The 24,328-nt window shown below is 37.4% G+C and overlaps 1 protein-coding gene across 2 annotated transcripts in view; it reads right to left on the bottom strand.

The window, feature by feature from the left end:
- The window catches only part of CDC73 (cell division cycle 73), a 116,460-nt gene that overhangs the window by 57,805 nt on the left and 34,327 nt on the right, over nucleotides 1–24,328 (bottom strand). For both annotated transcript variants that reach the window (XM_010568014.1, XM_010568013.1), the window contains one exon: nucleotides 18,229–18,293. In XM_010568014.1, coding sequence (XP_010566316.1) covers nucleotides 18,229–18,293 — 65 coding nt within the window. The remainder of the gene's footprint in view (nucleotides 1–18,228; nucleotides 18,294–24,328) is intronic.

Raw genomic sequence — 24,328 nt, 5'->3', positions numbered from 1 at the left:
GAGAAACACTACTTTTGTTGCATATAAGACTCCTTATGACAACCAGTCACATATTAATATTTTATCTCTTCCAGTTCTGTCAGAGAAAAACATCTATGAATCTTGTATTAAACATTTTTCATTGTAAAAAATTTTATGTGGAATAAAGGGGGGGGGTGCCCCCATTTCTTATCACGTTCTCTTGGACTTGTAAGTATTAGCACCTGAAGTACTAACAGAATTCTTGGATTCATAATACCTTGATTTACTCATAGAGCAGCTGAATCCTAGAACGTTCATGACAAAACTGATCATCATGAGCATTAAGTGCCTTTTCTTTTTTCTCACCAACCACATACAATTGAATCACAGAAAGCAATACATGCTATCATAGTCTAGCTAGAATATAGCAAAGTACTTTTGCATTAAAGTGCCAAAATGAAAATATTCACTACTACAGCCATTTCAGCATACATAACTATGATCCAGTTTAAGATAAATTGCAGAGTTGGACGGCGCTCATGCTCTGGAAGGATGGACTGATTCAACCATGCCAGAAGGTTGAGTAGCTGACCTTCACACTGTTTATCATATCCAGATGTATAATGCAAGGTGCTGGATAATTTCCATTTTTTTCTGTAACACTTAAAGACTCTTGGGCAAAAATAGCTTTACATATTTGCTGAACATATTTTACACTGGCTTTGTCAGTTACTTGAAGTGAAAAATGATCACAATGAGATGCGTTGCCATAGGAAAAAAAGGACTGCCTCCCACCATGGCCAACTAAAAGATTTGGCATTTCATTGGTTTCAGTGGCCAATACAGACACAATAATCCATGTTTGTAGTTTGTCCCTGGCTTTTGGGAAGTCAACAAAAATGGAATTAAATTTATAATGGTCAATAAAGCTTTATTTTCTTGCTGTCCTACTTCCCTTTGACAACTACCTCTTCACAGCTAAACTTTTTCTCAAGTTATCAAAAAGGTATGTGGTAACCCACTAGAAGTAAATCTCTGCAAGATGCAATGTGAAAAACTAAGCATTTGTCTAAACAAAACCTATAATAATCTCCCTCCTCACACAAACACCTCAAGAACATGCTAATCATGAAACATTCTGTCTCAGAGGAACTTCTAACTGGTCTTGTTTTAAACAAGCAGACATTAACTCACTAAAACATTGCTTTTTTAAGACCCCATCCAGAAGAAATGACACAAACCTCTCTGGTTCTGATAAATACCAAACTACATTTTCTGATTTTTCTATACAACATTTTCAAAGCTTACTAATAAGCTTGAGTCCTTTAGATGTCAACAGAATTGGTCATATTGATGCCTTGAAATAAAGGCTGCAGTTTAAAGACTCCATTGTATTTTTGTAGAGCTTAATTTATGCTTGCTTGAGTGACTTTGAAACTTTTGGTATATAAGAAAACCTTGAGCTTTGTTAGCAGTAGGCACAAATAGATAAGAAGCCTTAAGTTCTGCTGAGCTTTGCAATTAAAACCTGCCAGGACCAGCTAACTAGGAAGAAGAGATGAACCACCCGAGATGAACCGCACTGCGCATGCCTTGAGAGTGTTCAATTAGTGGACACCAAGAAAACGACCACCAGAAGGTTTCAAAGACCCCAAAAGACCACCGACACACTTAATAGCACTTGCCTAAGAGGGTGGACACTATGTAAATAATTTCTGGGAAATAATATGAATATGTACGACAGTTCTGGGAAATGTAATGAATATGTATTTATTAGAACAATATACATTTGCTTTTTGTAGGTAATGAATGGTATGCATGCTAGGAGGAACCATCCCCCACGCATTCAGTGCTGCAATAAAGAATGCCTGCCTTCTAAAACTCCAGAACCGAGTCTTAGAGAGTTTCTTCGACTGGCTTTTTCAGTAACAATATACTGCAGACCAACTCTCTGCTTAACAGTGGCATCAGATTATATTAGACCCAACCAAATTGACTTGTTTCAATGGCTTGCCAGTGTACCAATACAGGTTTTTTAAAAATCCGTTAAGTATAAATAAACATTAAGACCTGTTATTACCAATACTCCCTCCCTAAGTAGTTGATAAAATCTATCCAACAATTCACAGTAATATTACCTGAATTTTCCCATTTACTGAAAAATGTAAGGATGGAACACAGAAATTCACCTACAGGGATTCAACTATAGGGATGTTTTAATCTGAGACTACACCATCCTCCATATATGCAGCATGCAATAGAAATTATCAATAAATTCCTGTGCTGCTGCTAACTACATTAAGTGAAAAATGTAAAAAAAAAGTAGAAATATTTTGTAATTGATGTCCATTATGCTAAACTTTAAAAATTGAGACACTTCAGTAAGTGTTACTTAGTACATCTCTTTCTTTTAAAGAGAGAGATAAAAGATGCAAACCAAAGGAAAGCCACACTTCTGGGGAAATATGTAGGCAGGACAAGCACTGAAGAAATTGTAAGAGAAAATATTCTGCCCTAAGCAGCTTATGTAAGTAAATGAGAAGATGAATTTTAAGCAGTAGGCTTCAATTGATCAGTTTAAGTACTGGAAATGAGAGTAATGACAATTGAGGTAAAGTGTGAAAGCAGTGACTATGCCCTAAAGTAAACAGTCACTCTTTTAAACATACACAGAAATTTAACTTCCTATTCCCTTCTTACCTTAAAGACCCCAAACATGCTATGTAAAACTGAAAGCAAAACCAACTACCCTTGGGTTTGCTGACCAAAATAAAACCAGAAGTTAAAAAGACCTCTGCAACTTTTTTTTTTTAATATACACAGAACTGCATTACGAAAATTTTTAAAAGGTGCTGAATTTACTGTTGAATTTACATGAAATCCAGAATCTTAAACTGTGAATGCTGGAAAATGCACAGTCTTTACAGGCTAATTAATGAATACCATCATAGTTCTATATGATCTAGCCATTACTACGTGGACTCGAGCAATAGTTTAGTTTTACTTGTGGCTCTGATTCAGAGAAAATCTGTAATCTTATGTGAGCTAGTAGTGAACACGCACACAGTACTAAGAAATGGGACCTCAGCAACAGGAGAAACAGGAAATGCATATGAAAGTCCAGGAAAGCTGCTCTCAAACTTAATGGGCTAACCAATGATCTAAAGGTTTATAAAGATTCAAGTAAAGGTGAGAAGTCAAAGCATATTAATTTAAATGCATTAAACTCCCACATGGATTTTCTAATGCATGAGTAGATTGGCCTTCACTCACTGTAAACCAAGGAAATTAAACTACAGCTAACTAAAGTAGTTTATTCCTAAAGACATCATCAGCCAATGGCAATTTAATGCATTACAACTTATGAATGTTGATATTGTACACTTTGGTAATTTGCTTTAATTTGCTTGAGTGGCTTGATCTAGATCTAGCCTTAAGGAATACTTGTATATTGCCATATTAGATTGCATCATCCTTTGTATTAAGGAGAAAAGGTTATTTCTGAATGGCAGAGCTATGAAGCATTTCCTTTAACAGGAAAATGGAGAGAACTGATGAAGACTTTTAATTTCCTAATGACTCCTACCCATGCTCAGGTGGCAACAGCTTGGAAAGACCTGAGGTGCTTAATTACAAATGAAAAACAACTTAAGATTGTAACCCTTTTAAGACAAATCCTGTACTGGGGGGCTCAGCAACTACAAGAGAAGGCTGAGAGGAAGTTCCAGAAGATCCTCAAGCCCATGAAGGGCACTGACTGACTGAGACTCAAAGGCTACCAAGAAGTAAGAAGGTCACGTTTCAGACACAGAGGAGTGTTTATTTCCCCCCAAAGCTACACAGCTATTGTTCTTTGATTAACATTTGCATGAGTGCAAAGGCACTTCCAGAAGTCTGTCTATTTGTCACAAAATTGCTAAACAAGATGGGAACCCAGGAAGCTCTGATACTGAAAAAGGCAGATAACTTGTGAACTGAAACTATTAAATAGCTCCCAGGTCAGCAGCAGGCTGGAGGCTACGACAGCTGGATGACAGGCTACAGTGGTTAAGAGTCAGTTTATATCAAAGAGAGAATGCCTGTGAATACTGCTAAAAGGCACACGGGGTCCACCATGAGTCTCTCCTACAGCAGCTTGGTAATAAGGAGTAAGCATGACTTCAGCCAGAGGTTTATCAGTGAAAAAGAAAAATATTAAAATATTAAAAGAACTGAAAACTAACTGAACCCAGATTTAGATAAACATATACCTTTCTAAGTAGAAAAGTTCTAAGTTTTAAATATTACACAGTGAAAAACAAAGAATTAAAAACAAAATACAATTCACAGTAACACCTAAATTTACACTTAAGTATAACAAATTCACTACAAATCAGTGTTAGTGAACAAACTATTAATAAATAAAACCAGAATACACCTTTTTCCTCCACCAAGATAATATCACAGAGCACAAGAAATTTAAAAATGACTGAGAGCCCTCCCTCCCAACCAAAAAAAACCCCACCCAAAAAACCCAAAACATATTATAGAAAGGCATAAATGCCTTTCTGCAATTTAATTAGAAGCAAAATATATTTCCCCCCTAATCTTCAGACTTGCCAGAGAACCTTATTCTACTTCTTTCACCCTTGAGAAAAGAAAACATCTGCCCATCCCATCAGCTTTTAATCTTCTTATGGACAGAATTAATTTAGCTTCTTTCTGGGGAATGTGGTAGAAGAGGAAACTAGCTAAGCCTACTGGAGTCAAAGCGAGTCTTTTGTTTAAAAAAAAAAAAAAAAAAAAGGACACACACACACACAAGAAAAGGGTAAAAAAGTCATAATATTTCTCAAAGCTGTGAACATTATTTAGTTATGCCACATTTATGAAGCATCAATATATCTCTATGCATTTTAATATAGTTTAAGTATGGCTTCACTAAAGAAACATCACTTTACTGAACATAAGGCAGAAAGCCCTTGAAGTTTGCCAAATATTAAATGTCAGGTTTATCAATCATTTTCATTCCACTTATGAGAAGCATCAGAAAAAGTTACATTATTTCTCTAAAGGTATGATTCTTATTCATAACTGAGAACTTTCACAAATATCAGTATACTAGTAACTACTTTTAAATTTAATACATTCTTGATCTTAACCTGGAGGATGTTGAGTATTTATTACCATTTATATTCTTTTCCTCTCAGCTCCATATAAAGGAGTGATAAAATAATACTTGAAAATATTTTCTGTGTATTGTAAATGTCCATCTATAAAATGTTCCCTGCATATGGATTATTGTTACGGTACTCATTGTTTCAAAGGATCTAATACCTACATTCATGTTTGAAAGAATTACAATTCACACTGTTTGATAATACAAGTCAACTACAGGCAGCTTTCCAGAGAAGAAAATAAAAGGCCATTAAGAGTCTTGCTGAGAACTGCCAGGGGAAGGAATGTAAGAGACATACTGAATATGTGGTTTTGTTGTATAGTACAATAACATGCATATGAAAGTTATCCTTATTAATTATTTAGTACATCTAAATAAAGGTGAGCAAACTGTCTGAATAGGCTATTCTTTCACCAGTCTGAATGGCAACTGTAACAAACAAGTAAATAAAATTTTCAAAAGATTTCAGGTATTAACAAGGAAGTTGATTCACATGTTCAAATTTCACATATGAAATTTGAGCCAACTATAAAACCACCCTTTAAAACCAGACGTACCATTACACCAGGCAGTCCAGAGTCCCTTTAGATTTTAATTTCTAAGATAGCATTATGATCCATTTCATATTCTAATATGTATTTTACTACTTTAATCTGTATTTCACCTGCTGTTCATGTCCAGATATTTTTGGAAGCTTTTTCATGACATTATTTTCCAGACCTAATTATACATGTGAAACCTACTATAAAATTGGTGGTTTGTTATAGCATACGATGTCACCTTAAACCAGAACAGATTTTATAGACCAATATGAGGTAGCTGTATATATTGTGTATATTATAATATACAATATATATTATTAGCTACAAAATATTTGGCTTAAGGTCTTATAAAGCCCTCTCCATCCAGAATTCTTTTGTTTTACTTAGTAACCACAATGAAACACAATTAATCAGGGAGGTTATCTTTTTTATGACAACTGGATTACATTTTAGTTTCAGTAATATTGCAATCTGTTTGCCTGATTTACATCAACTGCTCCAAGTAGGACTGATGAATACTGCTGCATGACACACCCTCAAATCTCTTTATTCCAAAGTAAAAGGAGAGGTTCTTCCCGTACCAGAAAACAGATTTGTTAGCAGCCTACTTTAGTAGCATTCCCTCCCTTCTTCCATAGTATGTTTTGAACCTACTTTCCAATTTCAGTAAAACCTGTAGAAAAATTATTGCCTTTGTTAATTTTATAACAATTGTGGCCAGGGAAACAAAACCCTCAAATTACTGCTCCCAAGGAGGGAAAGGCAGGCAGTGCTTTTTCTCTATCTCCTCAAAATGGCAGCACCAAGCCACCTGAAAGCAAACATCTCCAACTCATCAGCTGTGCTTCCTTCCAGGTCAAGGGAGAGTACGAGGCAATACTCACTTTACTTGGGTAGAAAACAGACAGGCGATTCTAGAGAAAGTATACACTACTTTCATTCCCTATGAAGAAACCTAGAATTTAAAAAAATATTTTAAAAGTACTATGAATTTACAGCAACTAGACTGACAGTTAACTACAAGCAATCTTATCACATCACTATATCACTTCGCTTAGTCACACAAAATTTTGCTTCACACTTTAACTGAATTTTAAAAGTGTATCTGTTGTTCATGCACAAAACCCACTCATACACCTCTGTGGAAGGAAAGCGTCGCCTGCTTTTAACCTCAAAGAGCCAAAAAAGTGAGATATTTTAATTCCAATAATACATCTTAAGTCTCCTAAAGCAGCAAACCAAGTGAATAGTTCAACTTCCTGAAACTTAGTCTGCCAACTGCAACGGTAAAGTAAGGTGAAATAACATGTTTTGTTAATATTCATGTTGTATGAAGTCTAACCAAAAGTTTTATACTCTAGCTAATCAAAATATGTACTTGTAAAAGAAGTTGTTCTCAAAGTTATTTATCAATTTCTTTCAATTTACCCACTTCTTTAGATAATTTTGACAGTTTAAGTACACTAAACAAACTTTCACTATTTGAAATAGTACTGAAAATTAATATGTTCATATAGTAGCAAACAAAAAATCTGAGAATCGCTTTTACACTTAAAAAGAAAATCAGAATGTTTTATCTCAAAGAGATTCACATTCACACTATGTGTTTATTGACTCACAAACATTAGAAACCACATGGGGTATTTTACCCAGTCATTATCTTCAGTGTTAAGTCTCAAGTCCTATATATATGAGATTCCTGAGACTTAGAAAACCCCCAAACCAAAAACCTCCAGAAAATCCCACAATCCTTTTGGGAATACAAAAATAGAGAGTGGTGAATAAAAATTAAAACAGACAATACATCTTTCAACACTTACCTACATGCACTTTCATACATACGCAGGTCTCCCCTTAACTCACTTAGCTTAGCTGAGCAGTGTCTTTCAGAGAGTTTTAGATGAATAAAGACCAAAGAACCACCCTTCCAGCAGCAATGATGCAAGTAATTTCTACAATAGCACACTGCTCAGTGAAAACATAAATATAGCTCCAGATGGCAGCTCAGCAGATCGCCATCACAGGTATGTTCTGGAAGGTATGATCAGTATTGCCTAAATGCTAGTTGAGTGAGCCATAACTAATGCAGAGTTCTCTATATAGTTTTTACAGTCATTTACCTAATGAGAAAGCCTACACTGAAACAGACTATATCCAGGACCACCAGTAGCAAACCTGGGTAAACCAGGACTTTGCCTATAGATCGTCCTAGCAAAGATAAATAAAACACAAACATCCTGAAAGCTAGGATGCAGATTCAATAGCAACAGCATGAGGCTGCATAAAAGACTCCGGCAGATTAACACCTGCATTTAGAGGGAACAATAGAATCACATGAAGTTAGAGACCAAAACACAGTCAGCCTTAATCAATTACCTTCTTAAATGGTCAAGAAGGAACTGCCTTAAAGGCTTAAAAATAGCACCTTTTTTGCTATTCGAACTGGACCTTCTCATTAGTGATGTTGCACTACACTGAAATAGTGCTGAATGACATCACTTATTAACTGTCCCCCGAAAGACGGAGAACCAGGGTTCTTACCTCAGCTTTCATTAACATTTGCCTCCAAAGATCCATCTCAATTCTGAGCTCTGCAGGTTTGATGTGCTTAGAAAATACTGTCTTTGCCTTACATATTCTGATGCAAGAACTAAAGAACACCTGCCTATTAACACACTCATGTAATAACTGTACACCCGGGAAAAAAGCCTGACACACTGAGATATCCTCTGATTGGATTCAAACACAGCCGCATACTGAAAGTTCAATACAAGGAGGAAACAAAACCAAACACAAACCCACAATTGCAAGAAGGAAAGGAAATGGACCTCTAAAATAGCAACTCCAGAACACAGTCCACAAATTGAAACAACAGACCTTAAGAATGGTCAGAGGGCCTTGACAATAAGGACAAAATACAGAAGTTATAAAAATAGAAAAAACTCATAAAGGGGATTTTGCTCTGGCTTAACTAAGTAGCATGAGTGAGATGTACATAAGACTGGGCTTTAAGGCATGTTCCTATGGATGTTGCTAGGGTAACAATCAAGCTATCCTACTTTCCAAGCTCAGAAAAGGGTATGACTATGACGCTAAGTTACACATAAGCAAGTACTCCAAGCAGAAAACTTGTTTCCACAAATAATGAATTGTATTTGCACTAAGAGCAAATAACCAAGTAGTAAAGTGTCATATAGCCTAATGACAATGGTATAATCTGAACAACTGAACAGAGAAGGAAATTTTGACTCAAGTCATCTCAGATTAGTTACATAAATGACTCAGCTGATCATTAAATACTTGAAATGTATTTTGATTTAATTACTGTATAATGAATTGCAAAGTGTGTTAGAAGCCTTCAAAACTTTGTTAAAACTCTTATTCAAAGACAATGGGATGGCTACACATGTGATTATTTTCACAAATGTGGATAAAATTGCAGAGAAAAGAAGGGATGTTAAAGTGAACTACCTTCTGGTCCACCATCTGTCACGTGCTCATTTCTACGAGGTCCGTAAGACCTTTATACCGCCTTCAATAGTTATGTATCATTGTATTTTATTCACAATAGCCAAGTTTTTCTTTCCCCGTTAGGAGAAATGTGGCAACAAACTGTCAGTTGGAGATGCAGCTATTACATATTCAGTAGATGTTTGGAGATAATTTGTAGAGGGAAATATGTGGACAACATAGTTTAATATATAAGCTGTGTGAAGCGCATGATGTTCAATTGTTCAGAACAATTAGGACAAAGTATAAAAAATCTGTAGCTCAAGTTCAGCTGGTGTCATTGAGCAATGCCCCATAAAACTTTCATTAATAGGTATTATACATAAATCTTAAGACCTCAGAAACACAAATGAATCTAAGCACCTACATAGGATTCAAGCAGAAAGTGGACATCCAATTCAAAGAACACAAATGAAGTTTCCTGGTTATTTTTATTTGAGGTCATATTTCCAAATGAGAGCGACTCCTAAACCATTTGTAAAGGATCCGAGTCCTAGCACACAGGGTACACGGCAGATGAGTTTCTCAAGGGACACCTACAAGGTCAACAAACTCCTATTATTCAGCTTTAGGTCAAGACAAGTCTAGCAAGTCACCTTAAAATTCATACCAAGAATTGTTGAGGGTCTCAAGCTTTTATAAGTAAAGCTCCACTTCAATGTGTACGCAGAAATACTCTGGATTCTCATACTTGGCACTCCTCTATTTAAACCACTCAAGGACCTGACAGGCATGCCACAAGCAGACTTAGCACGCTGACACAATTGAGTTTTACACAGAACAGTGACTTCAGACATGTTCATTCAGTAACAAAGCTAGATGGCTCCAGGTCTTGCTCCCTCTTTTGTTCAGTAGCATACTGGGCAACATAGCAATGCCTAACTTCCAGATGCGTGACTGGTTATACAATATCCACTTCTTTTCTTGAATTTGCAGTTCTTAGTCTCAAAATAAAATAAAACCCATTATGAGGAACAAAACAGGCAGTTCTATTGTATGATGCAGTACAACAGCAAGATATCTTGGCAGAGATGTACATGATTTACAATCCCTGACAAAATGAGTGCAGCATTGTTCAACCTAACATTTTCTTGAAAGCAGCATTTGTATGTGATTTTCTGACTATTTACACTAAAACTCTTTAAAGGAGAGTAATTTATTTAATGTTTAGAACACGACTGAGGCAATGAAATGTCAACCACTGAAATTGTTGTGTGGACCTTAAATATAAAAACCAGTAATAGTTCTTAGGAAACTTGGTTGAATTTCATCCACTCTCATTACAGTAATATAGACCCAGAAAGCCTTCTAGTCCGTTACCCCAGAGCAGTGTAAGGTTGCTAGCAGACTATTCTGGGGAAACATCCATTTCTCCAGCTCAAGGATTTTTTGAGTTAGTGGTCATGTCCTAGCCCTCATGGACCAAGAACATCATAGTTATGTCTAAATTACAGTTACAGATAAATATACTTAACATGAAAAAATTTTACAAATCCAATGAAAACAAACATCTCTACCTCCAGCATCAGCTACGGAACACTCTTCTACTAATAAACAATTATTACAGTTTTCCTCACCTCCTCTTGATGGTTAAAAACTGAACAGTATGCACACAGTTCACAGAATGCTGCTCTGCCCACAGAGGGGAGAAGGGGCATGGGCAGGCTGGTGTTACACTTGTGGCGAGAATAATGACCAGCTTATTACACAGACTGCATGAAAATTATGCTCCGCTTCAGAGCCTGTTTCAAATGCTTTCAAAGAGTCTGTTGTTTTGTTAACTCCTCCCTCAATACCACTGCTCTCAAATATTTTAATGAGATTAGGACATGACACAGAAAACTGGTGACACGTGGATAAGTAGCTATATCTCTCCAATCTAATATTTAAGATGTATTAAATTTTTATTTATTTTTTGAAGGTAAGTGCTATTTATCTGTATATTGAGAGACAAAGTCCAATTCCACCATATGCTTCTGAAAAGTCATTTCAAGTTTTGGCACTGAATCACAACCTTAATTCCTCATGATAAATTAAAAAAAGATCTTGTGGATTTACCAACTTACACAGAAGGCTATCAATTCTCTGAAATCTTTTATATAAAATATGTGCATACATCATGTTGATTGCTTCTGCCCCAACATGCTTCCTCTCCAATGGCCCAGTCTGTAAGGTGCCAGAAGCTTAGCATTTCCTTTGATTCTACTAGAGACTATAATCGTTTGAAAATACACCAGAGGTTAAACAACCTCTCAGTTAAAATAATAAAATCACCGAGACTATACCATACTTAAAATATGTTGAGGGCAATAACAGAAACATCCTTTGATGTTGCTCAAAATCTGATACTGACCACAAACTGCTGAAAAATGCTGCTGACCTTAGAGGTGCTGAACCAGTCTTCCAATTCTTCTGAAATTAATCCTGCTTGTACTGTGGCTTACATAGGGACCCCCTTTTTTTATTAGCTGTTTTCTGTCAGGAGTATGGAATGTATTTGTTTTGACTGAAATGTATTTTCTTTAATTAATGATAGTCTCATATATACTCAGTGTAATTTTACAACAGAGATTGTTGTAAAGCCTGGCAGTTTACACTGGAAAGATGGATGTTACTTTTATCAGTTTGTAGGAAAAACATTATCACTGAACTCATAAGCACTGAAAACTTACATAGAATTTCTTACTAGAGATAAAACTTACATATTTGAATACACTACAGAAATTTGTATTTGAGTTTGCTACAAGTGATGCGCCTCAACTGAAACCCTCACCAACTATACTGATTCTTCAAGCTGAGCCCCAAACTACCCCGTAAGGATGTCACCTCAATGCCTAGAAGAGTTGTTGTATCCACCCGTTTACTGAACAGCAAGAGAACGAAATGCCAACAGTAGTTCTGGCTGCTTACGAGTGCAGATGATTAATGACAGATTCCATTACTAGCAGCAAAAACAAAAGATGAAGCTTCTGAGCTTCAGCAGCCACAAATACCAAAACCAGGAGAGCTTTCTAGCAATTGGGAAAGGCAACAAAGCAATTTCTACAAGGGCCTACTGCAGCACTATGCAGACCTCATTTGTTTGCACCCAAGTTTATAATCACACTGAATCCCAGCTCACAACCAGTCAGGACTCTCAGAACTCAGAAGAAATCATTCCACAGAACTCCACAGGCTATCAGTCTATTCCTTTCTTTCATATTAAAAGTCATGAAAACTTCAGAAAAAAACCAGAAAGATGAGTAAAACCAGCATCACTGTGACTATTATTGTCATGGAGAAAAAATTATTACTTGCAAGTGCACACAGTCAATAGAAAGCATGCCCTCTGCTTGGAAGAAGATACACTTTAGCACCAATCTATAAAAGCCAGCTTTATCAGACACTCACAGAACAAGCGACTTCTCCCATATCGTGACATAGATGCAAATAGCTCATTTGTTCTGATCTTGACATCTCAAGCTATAATAACAGTTAAATACTTGACATATTCTAGTTACAGAAACCAATACTCCAAAAATCCATGTAATTTATATAGAAAAGGTCAGACCCACTTTCTAGGCTTCCACTAGATGACACTGGCTTAAACTCCAAGTTAACATTTCTCTTTAGAAAAGCAGAAGCCTAATGCCCCAAACACATCAAATTTACACAAATAAGAAAGACCATGCGGAGAATATCAGCTTAAGATTCTCTCTCTGCATTCCCTCACACCCTGCATGGTATAAAATACTAACATAACTTATCCTCCATAGCTCCTATTTGATCCGTCTCAAACAGTACTTTCCTACTTAAAAACAGAAGTTGCCCAGCTATACAAGGGATTATGCTTTCAGATAAAGCCTGCAGGTAGACCTGTAGGTTTCTAAGAGTCATGCTGCACCATCTGCAACATGAACTGCTGGGTAACTCAATAGCAAGAGCTACCACCACTAGCTTACTTGTTTCCAAAACATCAATTCAGGAAAATGGAAGGTGCCACATATTAAAAAGGGTTTTCTGAGGAACATGTCCTGTTATAAACAATTCCATGTCCAGAATAATGAAATCATGCCTTCACAATAAAAACTCATTAAATAAATCAGTTCTTCCTAAGAGAAAGTAAGTGTGCCAATTAAGCAAAAACCCTGTTACAGGGAAGAACTGCCAGCAGCACAAGTTATTTTAGCTGACATTACTTCAGAAAAAGCCCACCATTCACCATCTGTTCTGGCACAAATTTTGAATGCTAAGAAAGTTTCCAACATCACTGAGGAAAAGAAAGCAGTCAAGTCGCAGAAGTTTTTGTTTTGCTGTTAAAAAGAACAAGCATCTAGGACAACTCACATTTCAGCAAGAACAAACACAAAACAGAAATTTTGCACATTTCATAAAAATCATTACAGAGGATTAGAATAAGGCAGAGTGCAAGTGGAAGACATGTAGGGACTATAACACAAAACAACTAAAAGCTTCTTACAAATTTTACATGAGAAGCAGGTAGGCACCTCCAGACAGTGGGTCACTGTTTACACTCCAGGTAATAAGCATACGTCTACAAAGGTTTTTTCCAGTTGCTAACACGATCAAAACTTTTGGAAGCTAATGGCTCCATCAACCTTTTAATAAGAGAACACTATTCATCAAAACCTGTTTCATTCAGACAATGAAAATAAGGGACAATGTATGAAAAGGAAGCCAAAGGAATCAAGGCAATACAGAGAGAACAAAAGTCGGGGTAGATAGTATTACCAATAATATTAAACACTCAAATGAACCACCACAGTAGGATAAACAATCTCTTCTAACATGCAACTCATAACCAAAGTGGAAACTAGAGCAAAAATAAGAAGATATGAAAAAGTGATAAAGAACCAAGATAAAGTAAAACACATGATTCATCCATCTCATGGCAATATTTATAAATTCAGAAGGAGTAAGAAATTCTTAATGCCTTTCTACAAACCATCGGTGAGATCTCACTTAGAAGAATCCATGAAATTTTACTTCTCCATGCTCAAAAAAAAAAAGATTAATTCTAACTGGAATAGCTAGAGAAGGAAAACTCACTTGGGAATTGAAAGCTTATTTCGCAGTATGACTTGTTTAGCCAAGCAAAACAAGAAGTTTTAAAAGAATGACTGATTATAAATATATTAATGGAAACAAACACCATAGAAGAAACAGGAGCTACCAGAGTCAAGGAGAACAGCATAAAAACGAACCTTTCAAATTTCACCATTCGTCTGGAAATCAGAGGTCTGAAGTTTGAAGACAGCATCTAACAAAAAGCTACCTAACACTTCAATTCTTCTGAAATGTTTGATGAGTTCACAAAAATGGATAGCAATACGATGAGGACAGCAGATGACATCATGTAGGTAGCATGCAATTCCAATGCTATCCTCCATATTCCTATGATTTAGCCAATGAGTATAATGTACTTTTTCATTGAAACTCTAGGGGAAAAACATTACTTTCCCATTTCCTCCCTAGTTTTGTCTAGCATAAAAAATAGGAACAAACCACAAAAAAACCTGAGTAAAAACATAATATGAAATTTGCTAACTAGTAGAAGATAAAGTATTCTATACAAACCAGAAATCTGAAGACTGTGGGTTAGAAATAGGTGGTACACCACTGTGACAAAGTTTAGACAAAACAGATTAACATTTCTGTGTCACATAATAACAGATTTATTTCCCCGCCATCTTAAAAAAAATCAGTATGTTATCACAATTTATGAATGAGCTAAACATTCGGGCATCTTTTCAATAATCTGGAAAAATAAGGCTCAAAAAATCCCTTACAAGTTTTTCTTAGAAAAACACCAAATGACAGATGGAATTTTAATATTTCGCATGACATCAGATGATGCTTGATATACAGTCATGCAATACTTCTTAAATACTTATTTCAAAAAACTCTAGTTTATGTTAGAAAAAGATCTACTAGCAATTATCCAATAACCGCAGTGTCTGTCACTGAGGTTTGGGTAGCCACAGTGCTCATCACCAGGGCTGGAGGGGTCATGGTGCCTGTCGCCAAGGTCTGGGTGGCCGCAATGCTTGTCACCGGGGCTGGAGGAGCCACAGCGCCCATTGCCAAGGTTTGTGTGACCACAGTGCTCATCATTTTGTTGTTAGGTCCAGAGACCTTCTCTTCCCCTTGAGGGTACTGAGTGGTGTCGAACAGGGCTCGATAGGCATGGGCCAGGCCCCAGCAGGTTGCAGTGATTTGTATCTCTCTGGAGCTGCCGGGGTGACAGCATACCTTTTCCAAATATTTCACTAGTTCTTCTGGATTCTGCACTTGTTCAGGGGTGCATTTCCAAAACACTGGAGGTGCCCACTTTTCTAGGTGCTTGCCCATACGACCTCACACACCCTGCCACTCATAATTATCCAGCCTCAGGGCAGATCTCTGGGTGATCTGATTAAACAGTTGTTTAACCTTAAACGAGAGCTGAACCACATTCAGGACCATGCTAATTCCTAGCAGTAGGGCTAGGACCGTGCTGGTCTCAACATCCCAAGAGTATTCAAATTTTTCAAAATTCTCAAACTCCATTGTAGTTGGACTGAAGGAGAAAGGAGAGGGGAAGAAAGGTACCCCACCCATAGACTGGTTTTCCAAGGAGGAAAGGTAAATGGTATAATTATTAATAGTTTCCCACAGATGGCTTCCGCAGTATAAAGGTGACAATGCTGAGTGCAAATACCGGATTAATCCCACAGCCGATGACTTTATCATACCATAAACCAGTGTTATACAATACATCAAAGCGAAAACCTTAATCCACCTCCCACGGATGATAAGCAGCAGAAGAGGAACCACGTACAGCAAGCGAGGTGATACATAACAGAACTTTAAAAACCAGAGCAACTACTCTAAGAACACATAAATCAACATAATGACCAGCGACTATTAGACCAATATAATGAATGCTTATAACAAATTTATTTTAACAAGCTCTAGTCAGGTTTGTCATTATCTCAACCCTTCGTGCCCCACGTTGGGCGCCAAAATGGACTGTTGTGGTTTAACTCCAGCCAGCAACTAAGCACCACGCAGCCGCTCACTCACTTCCCCCCCATCCAGTGGGATGGGGGAGAAAATCGGGAAAAGAAGTAAAACTCATGGGTTGAGATAAGAACAGTTTAATACAACAGAAAAGAAGAAAGTAATAACGATAACACTAATGAAATGACAACAGCAATAATAAAAGGATTGGAATTTACAAATGATGCGCAGGGCAATTGCGACCGACACCCAGCTAGTCCCCAAGTGGCAATCCCCCGCCCCCAGCCCCCAGTTCCTATATTACATGGGACGTCACATGGTATGGAATACCCCGTTGTCCAGTTTGGGTCAGCTGCCCTGGCTGTGTCCTGTGCCAACTTCTTGTGCCCCTCCAGCTTTCTCGCTGGCTGGGCATGAGAAGCTGAAAAAGCCTTGACTCTAGTCTAAACACTACTTAGCAACAACTGAAACCATCAGTGTTATCAACATTCTTCACATACTGAACTTAAAACATAGCACTGTCCCAGCTACTAGCAAGACAGTTAACTCTATCCCAGCTGAAACCAGGACACAGTTATATTTTCTTTCTTAATGCAAGAAATCAGAAAGGACAGTTTAATAACTACCTCAAAATTCGAGGTAGTATACTGAATACATGAGCAAGGATTCCTAGAATTAAAAACTTTATCTCTTTAATGAACTTAAAAAAATATGTAATTTTTAGAGTTACTGCGCATCCCTTCACTTTTACAGTTTTTATACTGACACACGTAAAACACCTCAACATTTCTACTTTACTTTAATCTTCCCTTTTTTTTTTCCCCCGTCCTTTTTTTCTTTTTCCTCCCCACAGGGCAATTAAGACAAAGCTTATTTACTAAGTCATTTCAAGTCACTACCACTTGAAACAGATAAATTATACCATAGAAACCTGGGTTTAGTATAACAACACTACTGCTTGATCCCTCATAAAGCAGGCCTAAATTCATGCAAGGTTCAAGAACAAATCTTTGGACATAATGGGTTATTTTCTTCCTTCACCTAATCAATTCCTGAATTAATCTAGAAACAGCACTGTTTAGCACTAAGTAGATTCATTCTTTAAAATATTCTACCTGTCTTTTTTTTTTTTTTTTTTTTTTTTTTTTTAAGTATTTGAAGTCCAGAGAAGATTGGGAATGAAAGACTTGGGCAAGAACTTTCATCAAACAAGAAAAAGCTCTGAACGTTATTAAGAAATTTACATTTAAGATACTATTTTATGTTCAAATTAGGAGTGCAAAGTGGAAGTAGTACATGGATTTAAGAGAGTGTTTAGTGCTGTCTATTCATCAGATTTATATAGGTATGCAGATGGCAAAAACCTTGATGAGGGCTCTACGTTAGTTTTGTAGCATCTGTCCTACTTACCAGCAGATCAAAACAGCATTTGTTTGACAGCATTCAACCCACTTCCACAAAAGCAGAGAAACATTGGCCAGAAAAAGGAAATCTGTTTGAGGGTCTCTCTCTCATCTGCATACATAGCAATTCCCACTGACAGAATTATAAAGTCATACAAAAGAAGCTCATCTCACTATGAGCTTCAACAGTTATGCAGAGGTCAAATTCTTCCACCACTGAACAAGTTTATGATTATTAAATGCAGAGTAGTAAACAGAGCAATACTCCAAAACCTTAGTTTTATTACTTCAGTTCTGAGAGTATAGTTTTATCACTTATGATTATGAAAGATGTCCTTCACAGACATACGTAAGGCTAGCAAAAATCTGGGTATCTTAGTAGACTCAAGCACAAAAAGGCTGCACCTCCACAAGAACAACCTGCCAGCAAAGCCTCCCCAGCACACCTTTTTACTGCAGACAAATCCCTTAAGGAAAGATCTCTAAAATGTGCAGACCAAATCAAAACATTTTTATCTTTTCACAGAGAAGAATTTTCATCAATTCTGTTAGTCAACCAAAGTGACCTTCTAGAGCCTAGGCCAGGCTGACATATATATATGTACAGTATCATTTCTAGAAAACATATTTAAAGAAAAGGCTTTTAGCTTACCGTTACAGACTTCAGAGTCATTCCATGATAGGTGCCCATGGTATCAATTTTAAAGCCTTCCGTTTCTGCAATGGACAAAAGGCTCTTGTAAATCATTATGGACAGAAGGATGTCATGTCTAAATAGACAACGCTGGAAATACCTTTGAAATTATTTTTGCAAAGAACGCATCTTGCTATTGGTAGTGGTTTAGGTTCTGTTCACAATACAAAGCCTGGTTAGTAATTAGGAAATCTGTATTTTCTTTAGACAGATGTTCATTTGGTATTTCTGATTTCTGTAACCAGAGTAGGCTTTTCCTGCTGTACGGAATCATTCAAACCACTCCAGAGAAAGGATATAAATTTAAATCTTTGTGATAATACGTTACAACATGCAGGTAGTCTCAGAAATTCTCTTCACTACAATATGGAGAGGTGCCTCATATTCCCAGAGTGCATTATAACGCAACATATTCAACTTGTATTAATGGAAAAATACACGTAATAAGAAATGCTGACTATAAAACCTTGGCCACTTAACAAGATAAATTCACTTCTGGAGTGCAGAAGAGCAACAATGTCATTGTCATATGATACAGGGAATAGAATCTGCATAAATTCACACTACCAGAGTAAAGGTGATAAAAAGGGCTGGTTTGGGTTTGGTTGGTTGGGGTTTTTTTTTAGTGGTTTTAATCAGACTGAATTCATGCTGAGTAAGTGCCAGAAGCCTGCAAGTGCTCAGCAATTAAACCTGCTTCCACTAGCCTATTTGCTTTTGAATACTCCTTCTCTGTCGTCCTATTCTCAGCTGTCTAAGACCAAAGTCAGCTCCTGAATACTGCCACCAGGATTTGCAAGAAAACCTTTTTCCTTTTGTATATTCCCTAGCCTCATACATCTACGGTCAACTGACCCCATCAACCAACCACCCAATTAATTCATACTTAAAATGGCATGATAATCAGCAGTTAAACCATGATAAGTAAGCATTTGTCTACACCTAAGCAACTTTCAGGCTATTTCAGCTAGACTTGGTTAAAGGTAACTGATACTGTACAGAAACAGCTCTTTGGAATTGGAAGATTTTTGCCATTTATTACACCACCTTCATATAGTGCATCAGCACAAAAACTTAATAGACCAAAAATAATGCAGAATCAAAGTAATGCTCACACCTGAACCTACAAAAACTCCAAGAAAAATATTATATTTTCAAGACTGTTAAAGCTTCTTACTCTTATCATAAGTAAATTAACTTAAATTGAAACCCAGACAACCTTGAAAACAATGCAGATGCTCTGGGAAGCATCTGTGGTTGCTCATCCTTTCTTCCTTAGATGCGGAAGATTATCAGACACTTGTAGGAAATGAGGCAGAAAAGTATCCCAGATTTAATAACTCTCCAGTGCCTGGAAAAGATACACAAGAGTTGAAAACTGATCATACTACTCTCACCAGAGAGATAGGTAGCTACTTTCTGAACACCGTTTTTGGCTTTACTTTTCCCCCCTTGTCCCCTTGATTATGCTACCACACCTACCATCAACTACCAAGTGGAGAGGCCTAGTGTTACTGACCACGTTTTGTTTTACACAAAGCCACCTCAGTTCCAGCCCTTCTTCATCTTGGCTTCTCAAGGCCATCCCTCTCCTTCTGCTGGACTGAGCATTTCTGAACTACACGGAGTTGATTCTGAGAATGCAAAATGCAGGTACATGAATGGAGACTCGGTTTGGTCTTGGAAGAGACGTGAATGCAGTCTTTTCTACTAAAAGAAGAAAAAGAAGCCTAGCTTCCCTTTATAAATTGATACTGCCATACCACCTTTCCCCCCAACCCAAAGATGTAATCATGCATTAGTCAGCTCAGGGTTCATACAGCTGAACTCAAGTTAAAGATGGTAAAGTTGCATCCAACCAACACTTCCATGGATAACAGTTTTTGCTGTGACTATATAGGTCACTGTTTCTGGGCAAGGTGCATATTAATTTTTCAGGTGGTGCCTGGAGCCTTGCAGAATACTTGATAGAGATCGCCTAAATTGAAGACATGCTTTTGCTGACCTGAAGTGACATAAATCAGAGACATATAATCTAGGCTGACAGTTGTTTGCGATTTTCAGAAGGTTACCAACAGAGGAACCTTTCCCCTTCCCAGACTGACCTATTATGGGTTCCTCTTGCCTATGACATGGAGAATTTCCAAGTACTTCAACCAGATGTTCCTCCCAAACTCCAAAGAATACAGATACCCCTTAACAAGGCCAGCAAAGCAACACCCCCCATTGTACCTGGCCTGCCAAGGTTTCTTTCCTCCCAGCACAAATCATGGTTCTAGAATTAGTTCTACGTGTTACATGTTTGTTCCCCATTTCATTTCTTTCTTTCCACTGGACTCTTTTTCTACTTTTTCCTCTAGTAAAACTTTGCATTCCTTCTCAATTAATTAAAAAACCCTAAACCAAGTCTCCATCAGCATTGCAAATGGAATAAAGGCCCACAGAGCTAGCAGCACAGTTAGAAAGTAAATCAAAGGGGAGAGAGGCACCTGGCAGGGAAAAAGCCTCTGCTTAACCACCAGTGGTTTCATCTTTTGCAAAAATCTCCCCAAGTCTCAAAATCTGTCCTGGTTCATTTAATAAGCCACAAAAGCCTCTAACCAGAGCTCTGGCTCTTACCAGCTTCCTGCTCCCAGCCTTGTGCTGACCCTTCCTCCAAGCAGGAGGAGCAAACAAGTAGGATCCTAAAAAGCCACCTGTTGCCTCAAGCATTAGAGTGGGCACTCTTGCCTGCTGAACATCTTCAGCAGCTACTTAGGCCTTCCAATGCTATTTAACAGCTACTCAGGTAGTAAATAAAACAGTTCCGGTAATCTCTAAATAATGGCATAGTACTTTTCCTTATGAATGTAAATCTAAGAGATGCTAAATAGTCAAAGTAGAACATAGGTACCCACTTACATTCCTGCAAACAGTTACTGCAGCCACTACAAGGTCTACTGCAGACCCCGGGAGCTGCTACCTGCTGGTAGGGTGGGACAAGTAGAAGAAACCACTTCCAAAACTGCCCACCAGCTCTCAAATTTCCTGCCTCAAACTGTCAAGCAACCAGTGAATGACAGTTAAGCATTGCCAGCTTCCAGATAACTGCAGCAACCCTCCTGTAACTGGTAACTGCACGGACACTCTTTTCTCAGAATATAGCTTTTTTGACCTGATCCTCTCACATTTCCCATGTGATACTCTACCAGTCAGCCACTCACTTTTCTTACAGAAATAAACACTGCTACAAGCGAGAGCCCTGCCACTTGCACTTTTGTGCCTTTTTATAAGGTCTCAACAGTTTGTACACTTGGCCACATACAGCAGTACCTTCAGCTCCTCCCACTGTATACAGGCTGTGCAAAGCAGAAAACAAATGCTTCCAAGTCGGGGACTCCACAGTTGTAGCCACATTCCCACTTCAAAAATTGCTGAGGGTGTTAGCCAGGTTAATGCAGCTGGTTGTAAAAGACATTCAAGGACCAGGCTAGAAAGCAGAGATGCACTTCTCTCAGAGCATTCTCTGAGGGCAGTGGCTGACCCTGAGACAGCTGCTCAAAAGCAGACCTGGGATACAAGAGGAACCACAGGCCACAGTAAAGAGAAGCAGAATACAGAGCAACCTGGAGCACCAGGGGACATGCTCCCAGCATACATCAGCATAAATGCTGTACCATACCCTCTGACTAAACATGCAAAAGCAATATGTTTCTCCCCTCCCTCCCAAACCAGCTCGAACCTGTGCTGCTGAGTCATGCACCAGCACAGAGATAAATATTGATGCCTGGTCAAGATACAGTTTGCAACTCCAGTTTCAAAATCACAGCTTCACTGATGATAATAGAGGAAGCAGTTAAAATTACAAGCCATCTACTAAGAAAAGGGCGTTTAAGAAGAAAAGAGCCCTTTAAATAAAAGTATGGTGATGGCAAGACTTTGGACCCTTATTTTTAAACTTGGAATTAGATGCAGAACAACTGTTAAAAAAACCACCACTTGCTTGAGTCTTCGATATACCAGGATTTTTCAATAAAATTAAACAAAGTTATCATACACGTTTCCCTTGGGCAAAAAGCAGTCCATATTAAATACTTTAAACACAGGTCTAACATTAAGTAAAGAATGCAAGCAAAGTCCAACATTAATGTATTGCAATGAACTGTATTGCAACTTTTTCTGTTTTCCAAATATAATCAGTTTTATAAACATATAAGCTTTGTTAAAAAACACAGACATCAACAAACACCTTAAAAACTACTTCTTGAGAGACTAAACGCAATACCTAGTACTGAATAACCAATTCTAATGCTTCAGAAACATAAAATACCATCCAGTTAACATTAAGACTATCTTTTCTTCTCCATTCATTGCACGTCTTACAATCACGATTTCACACTGCAATGACCCAAAGACTGTCAAAAGAATCATACACTTTTCCAGTGTGGTTCATAACTAGTTACCTTTCTAGCATCACCATGAATCAGAGTGCCCTCTCTCATTTAAAAGAATTAAGACCTGGAAATGAAAATACGCACCCTAACGCATCAGCTTATTGGACTGATTATATTCTCCATCACCATTTGGGCATATGCTCCATTTCCTTGCATATAAATATTAATGTTCAAATTGCCTTCCATTTGCTTAAAGCCCACTGCCCTACATCCGTTTAGGTCACTCTGCATTTTGATTCTGCACCTGCTGCAGTTCTAGCCATCCAATCCAGGTGCAAACTTGAGCACTGATACATTACCAAAAGAATAATAGCTTTAAAAAGACTCAAATTAACCTGAATTTCTGGAAGGAATTCCAGGCAAACAAAAACAGAACAAAGGAGCATGTCTCTGAAACACTGAAGAGCTCAAGTTAAAGACTTCCTTTGAATTGTGGATGAATAAGATTGAATAACCACTTCTTTTTTCAGCTGTATACTCTTCAAACCCCAGATAGCAACAGCTCTGCAGACAGCCTGGAAATGATTCACTATCCCACTTCACACCCATGGTAATTAAATCACTGACACCAAATTTCATTCTACATTTACTGAACACTCCTTTTCAGTACTACACCATAACAAGTTAAAAGTTTCACACCTAAATTTCCAAGCTACACTAATTAGTTTACAAAATTCTCTGCACAGTTCATATGTAACAGTTCAGTAAGAATCTTACAAGTAATTAGCACAAAGTTCTTCAAAGTTTCTCACAGTACTAATAAAAAAAATTACAGTATGAATCTGTGTATTTTCTAGCACTGAAGTGAATGCACAGCACTGAAAATTATCAAACTACTTGGTCACACCAAGCCAGAAGTTAGAGATAGACCACAATCTCTTTCCAAATGTAAATCTCTCACACATATTCTCTGCTAGAAAAAAAAAGCAGAATCCTATAACCTTAAAAATGAACAAAATAAATAAAAGTCTAACAAGGCAGTCAAGTTTCAGAACTGTGGATCTCCTGCTACCAGTTCTCATATTCTCCTTGTGTAAATAGAAATCACACAATTTAAAAGAAAGTACTTATAATGAGAGATAGTTTATAAAGAAACTTTCTTAACGATGCATAGGACAGAAAAAAAAAAATTATGGTCCAGAGTTACCTCAAGCTTAAAAACTTCATAGTCCCCTGTTGCCTAGGCTTAACACAACTGATTGAAAGCTAGGCGTACTGCTGAAAAACTACAGCTATGTTTGAAAATCCCATATGATTACAAGAATAATTCAAACATAAAATGACAATAGCAGGAAGTCAACGGCAAGCTTTCCTGAAGGAAACACTTGGATGTGGTAAACAATAGTCTTTTCACCATCATGGACTGCAATCACACAGCTGTACAGCAAGAGCCTTTCCAATTTACACTAAATAGAAGTAAAAGTTGTTGGGGTTTTTTAATAACAATTGGCTTCTGCTGTGTTGAAACCTTGACAACAACAATAGCAGGCAAACAAGAACAATGGTCCTGGAACACACCTTAAAGACCTAACACTTGGAGCAGCACAGAGAAACTTTGCTTTGTCATCTGAGAGATGCACTCAATGGGTCACAATAATCTTAAATCTTCAAGATTATCATCCCAG

The sequence above is a fragment of the Haliaeetus leucocephalus genome, unplaced genomic scaffold (genome assembly GCF_000737465.1).
Source record: "Haliaeetus leucocephalus isolate CR32 unplaced genomic scaffold, Haliaeetus_leucocephalus-4.0 Scaffold235, whole genome shotgun sequence".
NCBI classification, from domain to species: Eukaryota; Metazoa; Chordata; class Aves; order Accipitriformes; family Accipitridae; genus Haliaeetus; species Haliaeetus leucocephalus.
This window is presented reverse-complemented; position numbering and strand designations above follow the sequence as displayed.